Genomic DNA, 9,082 nt, shown 5'->3' with positions numbered 1-9,082 from the left:
TTATTAGTGAAATTTTTCATAGTAAAATATTCCGCGCTTCCAAAGCGCGGGTCAAAATCTAGTTTTATTTATTTTTGAATATATGTACGTATATTAATCTGTTTGTGGGGAATAAAACAAAGTGATAATGTAGTCTAGTGGTAGGTTATTGCATTGTTAGTCCATGAGTCTGGGTTCAAATCTCCATATGTCTGTTTTTCTCTTCATTATTTTTAATGAGAAATAAGTTCACACATCCCACATCGGAAGATATTGACGTTTGTGAAGAGAAACACTCTTTATAAATAAGGTATGATGCTTCCCCTCAGAAAAACGTAAACGGACTGCAAATTAGCTAAGGCCCATCTTAAAATTTGGGCTTTGCTCAAATGTAGTTTAGCTATAAATCGGTTATTGATCCGGTTAAATAGCGATTAGTTACATTATTTTTAATGAGAAATAATGTCTGTTTTTTTCCCTGTTCGGAAACGCGTTACGCGCTATCCGTGCGGTAACCCTGGGCCTAGAGAGTTGTTAAAAAATCGGGATAAACTCGGAGTATACGCGGGGAGTAGTTTTTGATAAATTACTAATTTTGTATAGGTAAAAAAATATGAAATGCCAAGTTTTGGTAACTTAGTATCTATCTAACTATCAGTTCAGTAAATAATTACTATCAATTTTATAAAATGCCAAGTTTCTTTGCTAACCGCCCAAAGAAATTAAGCTTTAGTATCGATACTAAAAATCAATTCATATAAAAAGCTTCGACTTCAAGTTTATAGCTGCCACAGTATTTATTTTAATAACATTACAGTAAATGGGCCACAATAATTAGGTCAGTGCGGGTTTCTTGTGGAAAAAGTACTTCTCGTTTTATATATTATACGGCCGTATAATCTTATTTTACGTTCTACTCGGCAAAAGATCGGATAACCGTATAATGCATCCGAATTAGTGTTATTCGCCACGGTCACCATGCCTATAGCGGAAACGCGGCCGATAACGCGGCTAGGCGGCCGCGTTTTAGAACAGGGGTTTTTTTCTTCATTATTTTTAATGAGAAATAAGTTCACACACCCCACATCGGAAGATATTGACGTTTGTGAAGAGAAACACTCTTTATAAATAAGGTATGATGCTTCCCCTCAGAAAAACGTAAACGGACTGCAAATTAGCTAAGGTCCATCTTAAAATTTGGGCTTTGCTCAAATGTAGTTTAGCTATAAATCGGTTATTGATCCGGTTAAATAGCGATTAGTTACATTATATGGGGCTTTGACCGTTGACCGATTTTTACTTGCCGAGTTGGTCAAAACGGTGCGGTTGGTCCCCAAAGTGCGTGTGTTCGGATGCATAATCGGCTGTTCAACCGCGTTTTAGAACACGGGATAAATATAGTCGACAATTTATTCTGAAAAATTGATATGTCAGCTATTATTTATTGATGTAGTCATAGGATCTGATTTGGCATTTAAAAAAATGCACATTAACTTATGTCAGTTACCTAAATACACACGAAAGTTGGTGTATATTGTATGCAAATTCTCTAGAAAAAAATAAGGTAGAATTGATTTAGTCTTTTACATATTAATATTAATGATTTAGGTATTTATGAAAATATTTTTTTATTGGTGGTAAAGATGAATATTGGTGATCTCTTGAACTAAAGTTGATATACAAGAATAACACGCTCGAATGATGTTTTTAAAGCACACTTTCCTCTTTTCACGTTTACTGAGAAAGTCGTCTGAAAGACAGCTCCACTTCTCACTTTCTCCCACACTCTCTCTCTCTCTCTCATCTTCCAAAGCTCTCTTTTATGGCGATTATCACAGAAGAAGAAGATGTAACGAAAACCATAGATCCTCCTGGGAGTAAAGAATCGAGTATGAAGAACCCTAAACGTCAATCTCAAAACCCTTTTCCTTTTTGGTTCTACTTTACAATCATCTCCTCACTCGCCGCCACTCTCCTCTTCCTATCTCTCTCTCAGAACGACCCCAGATCCTGGTTTCTCTCGCTCCCACCTGCTCTCCGTCAACATTACTCAGATGGAAGAACCATCAAAGTCCAGTTAAACCCAGACGAATCACCACTCGAAGTCTTTGCAGCTGAATCTGGTCCGGTTCAGTCGGAGAATGTGATGATCGTTCATGGGTTAGGGCTTAGCTCGTACGCGTTTCGAGAGATGATCCAATCTCTCGGATCTAAAGGGATTCACGGTGTAGCTATCGATTTACCCGGAAATGGGTTCTCCGACAAATCGATGGTAGTGGTAGGTGGAGATAGAGAGATAGGGTTTTTGGGTAGAGTTAAGGAAGTTTATGGTTTGATTCAAGAGAAAGGCGTTTTCTGGGCGTTTGATCAGATGGTTGAGACTGGAGATTTGCCTTACGAGGAAATCATGAAGATTCAAAACTCCAAACGGAGAAGCTTGAAAGCTATTGAACTTGGGAGTGAAGAAACAGCTAAGGTTTTAGGTCAAGTGATTGATACTTTGGGTCTATCTCCTGTGCATTTGGTTCTTCATGATTCAGCTCTCGGGTTAGCTGCAAACTGGGTTTCCGAGAATCCCCAAAGTGTTCGGAGTATAACGCTTGTCGACCCCAGTGTTAACCCAGCACTGCCCTTGTGGGTTTTGCACATACCTGTAATAAGAGAGGTCTTGTTAGGGTTTTCGTTTGGTTTCAAGAAGCTGGTGAGCTTACGTTGCTCAAAGGAGATGACTTTATCGCAAGTCGAAGCTCATAGGATACTTTTGAAAGGAAGAAACGGGAGGGAAGCTCTTCTTGGCTCGCTTAAGAAGCTAAACCATAGCTTTGACATTGCACAGTGGGGTAACTCAGATGCTGTCAATGGTATCCCGATGCAAGTGATTTGGTCTAAACAAGTTTCTGATGTATGGATCCAGGAAGGCCAACGTGTAGCTATGGCTCTTCCTAAGGCAAAGTTTGTTACTCATTCAGGCGGCCGGTGGCCTCAGGTTAGAGATTCATTGGACTATATAGCTTTATTGAATTGCACAAAGCAGAGGTTTTTTTGTTCATTCTAAAACGATAGCTTGTAATGACTCAAAAGTATTATAATAACCCCACCCAGTTTAAATATATAGATCGTCTTAATCAATCGTCATTGAGCTTTTTAACATTAATATGATCTGATTGTTCTCCTGTACATTTTTTTTTTTTGCATTTTTTTTTCCATAGCATCATGCTCTTCTCTATCTACAGTTTTACATTTTTTAGATTTCTTATACTAGCAGTGACAAAAAAAAAAAGATTTCTTATACTAGTTACTAGAAATTTCTATCATAAAAAGTATATGTATCTTACAAAAATTACACAAATTCAATATTACTGTTGCTGATGCAGGAAAGCAAATCAGGCGAGATTACAGATTACATTGCTGATTTCGTCTCTGCATTCCCGAGATCCATCAGACGGGTCTCTGAAGAACCTATCCCAGAGAAAGTTCAGAAAATATTGGATGAAGCAAACGCCGGTGGGGACCATGACCATGTCCACGCCGGTTATAGAGATGCTTACGGTCTTGGTGACGGATGGACTACTTGATATATGGTTGGAGTTCTTGATGCTTGTTTAAGTTTATGACTTTTCTGAAGTTTTTTATTTTGTTTGAATTCTTAGATATTGTTATATAAACCCTTCGTGTTTCTTGCAAGTCCGCAAATTTTCAATTGGAAACAGTCATCCGAGTGTCATGATTGAGGGCCCCAATTTGAGGCAAAAACAGTAAAAAATGTATCAACAAAGAAGCAATGACGTTTTGATTTTAATCTTAGGTTATTTATTGGCTTCGGCCGTCGATTACACTGGTTTTTCGTTGTGTGTTTACTAAGTGAGGAAGTATAGATAAATAACTGGAAAATCGCATAATTTTTTTTTAAAATGATATTTATTAACAATTTAAACCTTAAACTTATTTAATTAGCATATTAAACTTTTAAATTGATTTCTGTATCACTAAAAAATCTTCAATTTGGTTTACCTATTTATCAAGTTAAAATCATGATTTGTATACCTGTAAAAAAGAGACATGTTTAGCTTTTTAATTTTTATTTACCTAACTAGTAAAAAATCAATTAGCAATAAATAAAAATAAGAAAAATATGAAATATAATATTAGAAAATTACAGAAAATTTTAACACTAAATTTAGAAATAAAATAAAATTATTCTCTTAAATTTTCTAAATGCATTTTTACAAAATAAATATAAGAATTTTTGTTTTTTTTAAATCATTTAAAAACTCTAAAATATTCTCACATAAAAAGAATTTCAAACATTATCACCATTACTTTTGCATATCATCTTTAAAGTAACATTTCTGGTCATATCACTAATGAAAATAGTGTCTTATTTTTTAAAATAGCTTTTTGAATTTTTTATGTATCATCAAGTGAAAAATAAACATAAATAAAAATTAGAAAATTACAGAAAAAATCTAAAATATAATTTATTTAAAAATCAAAATATTATCTTTTAAAATTTTACTTTTCAAATGAAATTTTTACTTTTCAAATGAAATTTTTGTTTAATAATAAATTTTTATTTTTTTTGAAAAATCATATACAGCATTAAATTTTCTTTCAAAATAAATATTTTCTACATATCACTATTAACAGTAACAATTTTGTTATCACGATTAAGAATAAAAGTTTCTAAGTCGTAAATAATTTAATTTGATATGGTTGAAATGGTCATATGTTGATATGTTTGAAATGGTGGTAACTTCATATAGATAATAATGGTTTCAGAAATTCAGACGCTAGTGTCATTAGTGATGAGTAAAAATGTTGTTACTTTTAATGATGACTAGTTTTTTATCCCCGCGCGCGCGTGTTTACTTTTCATAATCATATGTTTTTATATTCGTTATGTTATAGTTTCATATGTTTTTCATGGTTGACATTGGTGTGTTTTGTCTAGGTCAGCAATTTTTTCCAAACCGAATGGGCCAAATCGAACCGGATTTTTTGGTTTTTGGTTTGGTTATGGTTTTTAATTCGGTTCAGTTTGGTAGGATTTTAAAAAATAAATCGATTTTCGGTTCGGTTCGGTTTGATTTTCGGTTTTCAGAATAAAGATTTAAAACTTTAAAAACCAAAAATAACCAAAAATATCCGAAAATAACCAAAAAATCAAACAAAATTAATCGAAAACCCAAAAATATCTGAATTTAACCAAAAAACCGAGTTTAACCGAAATATCTGATTTTTTAAATTAAACTATACCAAAATTAACCGAAAAATCTGTTATTTTCGAAAATAAAATTAAAAACCAAAATTAACCGATAACCGAACAGAACCAAAATTTAATTCGGTAATTTCGGAATCGATTTTCAAAATTTCGGTTAACCGAAAACCGACGGTTTTGAACAACTCCCCATTTATCAATGGATAAACCACGTTGAAGTCGGTACATGAGACTTCGTTTGCAAGAAGCCTGGATCTTGTTTCCCTAAAAAACACATGAATATATTAGATTCAAAGAAACGGATCTTGTTTCCCTATAAAAACACATGAATATATTAGATTCAAAGAAACATAGGTAATGCTATAAATAGAAGAAACATTATAAATATAAAGTTACTCATTGATCTGCTAAAACCATCTCAAAGCTATCACCTCCGAAAAGTGTGTGTTGTTTTCAAGAATGCAACCATTTCACTTGAACTCTCCAATTGTTTTTGTAAGGTCTCGGTTTTGTGAAAGGAGCAAAAGCCGTCAAGATAGACATGTTTAGGATTTGAGTTTTCTTTGATATGTTTTGACGTTAGATGGAGTCGATATATATAGTTGTGAATGGAAAGAGTATGTTAAATTTGAAAAATTAGTAAAAGATTTGGTTAGTTGTGAGTTACACGCAAAATCTCACAAATATTATGTCTGTGAAACTTAATTAATATCTTTTCCTTATATATGATATCACATTTAAAATTGAATATACTTTTTAATGATAAGCATTGGAGCCGATTGATTGGATTGTATCTGTTAAAAAAATTTATTGTAGAATTTAAACTGTAGAATTTTTCTGATTTAGCTGTAGAAATTAAATAAGAGAAATGATAAAAATGAATATACTTTTTAATGATAAGCATTACGTGTTTGTAAGATTTAAAATCTGAATATGCTGATTGCGTTAGTTAATTGATATTGTTTATTTATATGGAGCAAGCGTAGAAATAGAAAAAAAATGTTGTTTTGTTTTGGGAAACAAATATTTAGTAAAGATATTCTACAGTTAATTGTTATTAAGTATATGTAGAAATCGTTTTGGGAAAATTTTGTTTCAATTTTGGATGTACTAAATATTGTTAAATACTTATTTGTACTGGGCATAAATCTTATGATGTCGTAATTTAAACAAATCATAAATTGGATATGTTTTCAAACCGGTTAACCATATTTGGTTTAGATTAATATACCATACGTTTATTTTCATATTCAATTAAGAAACAAAAATTGCTAAGAAAGGGTTGATATGGAGATACATTATCTCATCTTGGTCTAAATTAAATTACATGTTTTCTGAAATTTATGGTTTAGGTTTGTTATAAGACAATCCAATACAAGTTTCTACGGTTTGATTTATAATACTAATAAGTTAAGATAATGTTCTCGGTCATCATATATAAAAGAGTATTTGCGTACCATATACAAGAAATTTCCTATATTTAGGTAAATGACATAAATACTGTGCAACTTTCTAAATAACATTTCAATCCCTAATATCTACAATGACACGATTTATTGATATTTTTTATTCTTTTTTCTCTCTCTTTTTTCCTCGTCATTTCCGTTAAATATTTCTAATCCAGCAATGTCTTCGACCACCACAAGTTCACATCTCAGTTGGATCCGTCGTATACGCTAACGGAAAGCATCCGACCTCCACCCCCTCTCGATCCGCTAACATGGACCGTCGGTAGGACAAACGGCGGCGGTAGCAGAAGTGGTGGCGGCGATGCTCAACCGCAGCAGCAGCAGAGAGGGTTTGGTTCAACGGTATCCAGAATCATAAGGATCGCAGTGTTCTGGTACTTCGCTTCAAAGTTCTTTTCGCCTAAGCAGAAATCGATGGATCCTTCTCAGACTCATCACCTCATGACCAATCTCTACCACAAGGGTGAATCTTTGGTAATTTAATTATAAATTGTCGCCTCTCATTAGTCTCTTATAGAATTAGGATTTTTTAAAGTTCAGATTTTTTTTTGTAGGATATGTGGTTTTCTCTACCAGAGCAAGAGAAGTTCAGTGACTTTAGCAATAAAGGTGCGCTCTATTGGCTTGAGACGAATACACCTTATGCTGTATGGACACCAGAGAGTATCAGGACCCGATCACTCAAGTATTATCCATCTGAGGTAATTTATAAAAAAAGAATTGTTCACTCAGTGTTTAATATCTAATCCAGATGCTATAATTAAGGTATTGTTGTTCTGTTTCCAGACAATACAAAATAATGGAAGTCTGTATGCTCATGTCTTCTTTGTTCGATCTGAAGTTGACAAATAACAGCCAGCGTTGAGACAGATACATAGCTCCAGGAGATTGTCTCGTTTCTCTCGTGTAACTGCGTGGGTGGAGGAAAAGCTTACGTCTTCCGTAGGCGGCGCGTGAAGACCGGTGATTGTTACAGCGAATTTTGTAAGACCCGAACCCGGCCGGCTAGGCCGCGGTCGATGCCTCACGTCGCTCGGTCCATACCCTGACCGAACCACTCAATTTTTTCAATCTTTATCTGTACATTCGCCTAAGGGCGAAGTCTATCTTGGACCTTAGCTTAAGACTACCTTAGTCATTCCCTAGCTTAGATCCTTTCAACTTATGCACAGCGGAATATTATCTATCAACCATTGGTCTAAAACCAATCTAATACTTGTCAGGTCGAATCACCTTAGCCATGATCAGTAGACACAACTACTACCAGCTCCAAGGTTGATCCTGAACCTAATCCAAGTCATACGATAACTGAGGTTCCATTCCCCTAACCATTCTATCTAGATCTATGCAATATTGCTAGATCATACCTTTGCCACATCCACGGAGCTTGATAGCTCTTTGTCTCAGCTGCCTTAGCTGTCTAGCTAGCTCATCCAGCTAGCTGAACTGAACCACTTCACTTGAGGTTCCCAACTCTCTTCCAGCTGATTGAGCTGCGAGGTAGCTTTGCCTAGCTCCCCATCCACTCGTCCAACTCCCCATTATACCTGTATAAACTCTCCCCTTAGGTACTTAGTCATTCAACCAACCATCCCCACAGACCAAGTACATTTGGGAAGTCTTCAGCTGCAAAACCAACCACAAGCAAACATGCTCCAAAAACTAATTAAAATTCATGATAATTCATGATAATTCATAACTAAGAGAATGGTCAAGTCAGATTTCTCAGAACCGGCCTCGATCATACTGATCTCGCCATGAACAGCCCATATGGCCATAACTGACCACCTCTAAATCAATGAGATAAAACTAATCTTTCACCATGATAATTCATGATAAATACCCATTAAGAGATATTTGAAGTCGGATCCTAACAATTCCTTCCGGAACTATCAGATCTCCACTTACCTGCCCAACCAAGGCCATGGAGAGATTTCTCTGAACCGGCCACTCCATGGTTCAGTACCTCCACGTCTGATCAAACATATAATAGATTAATAATGCCCACCAGTTCCTGAGTTCAAAACCACCCCACATGACTCAGAACTGATGAGTCTTCACACATACCTAACCGGCCATGGAACTAGTCCCACTGAACCTAATTAGTGTTGCTCTTTTACCTGGTGGTGCATCCTTTGATCAATCAGATCAGACACCTTGATCCATCATCCATGATCAGGTCGTCCATCCTTGCCCATGATCAGATCACACACAGCCTTCCTTGTATAAAACACACCAGCACACAATACTTGTGGTTCATACCAACAAGTACTAGCCTTACTCCTCTCCTTTGCTTGCTAGATCCAAACGAATTGGACCTTATACTCCACATGGTTCCTCTGTGCTAGGACTCCCATGGTGTCTCATCAGTGGGTCGGGACTCATGGTTCACACCATGATCAAACCCAACACCAAA

The 9,082-nt window shown here is 35.3% G+C and overlaps 2 protein-coding genes across 3 annotated transcripts in view; both read left to right on the top strand.

Moving 5' to 3' along the window:
• The first annotated feature begins 1,689 nt into the window (after positions 1-1,689).
• LOC108832315 (protein AUXIN RESPONSE 4) lies at positions 1,690-3,703 on the top strand. The gene is made up of 2 exons (XM_056989652.1): positions 1,690-2,965; positions 3,354-3,703. The coding sequence occupies exons 1-2, from the start codon at positions 1,802-1,804 to the stop codon at positions 3,552-3,554; spliced, it is 1,365 nt and encodes a 454-aa protein (XP_056845632.1). The 5' UTR covers positions 1,690-1,801; the 3' UTR covers positions 3,555-3,703.
• Positions 3,704-6,750: 3,047 nt separating this feature from the next.
• The window catches only part of LOC130496906 (uncharacterized), a 4,485-nt gene continuing 2,153 nt past the window's right edge, over positions 6,751-9,082 (top strand). The window contains exons 1-3 of one of the 2 annotated variants that reach the window (XR_008936014.1): positions 6,751-7,140; positions 7,221-7,367; positions 7,453-7,650. Coding sequence is in view for 1 of the 2 variants with exons in the window: in XM_056989570.1 (XP_056845550.1) it covers positions 7,081-7,140; positions 7,221-7,367; positions 7,453-7,518 (273 nt within the window). In the remaining variant the exon portion in view is untranslated. Of the gene's footprint in view, positions 7,141-7,220; positions 7,368-7,452; positions 7,896-9,082 lie in introns of those variants that run through there. The other variant, XM_056989570.1, reaches the window with a different exon arrangement.

The sequence above is a fragment of the Raphanus sativus genome, chromosome 6 (genome assembly GCF_000801105.2).
Source record: "Raphanus sativus cultivar WK10039 chromosome 6, ASM80110v3, whole genome shotgun sequence".
Taxonomy (NCBI): Eukaryota; Viridiplantae; Streptophyta; class Magnoliopsida; order Brassicales; family Brassicaceae; genus Raphanus; species Raphanus sativus.
This window is presented reverse-complemented; position numbering and strand designations above follow the sequence as displayed.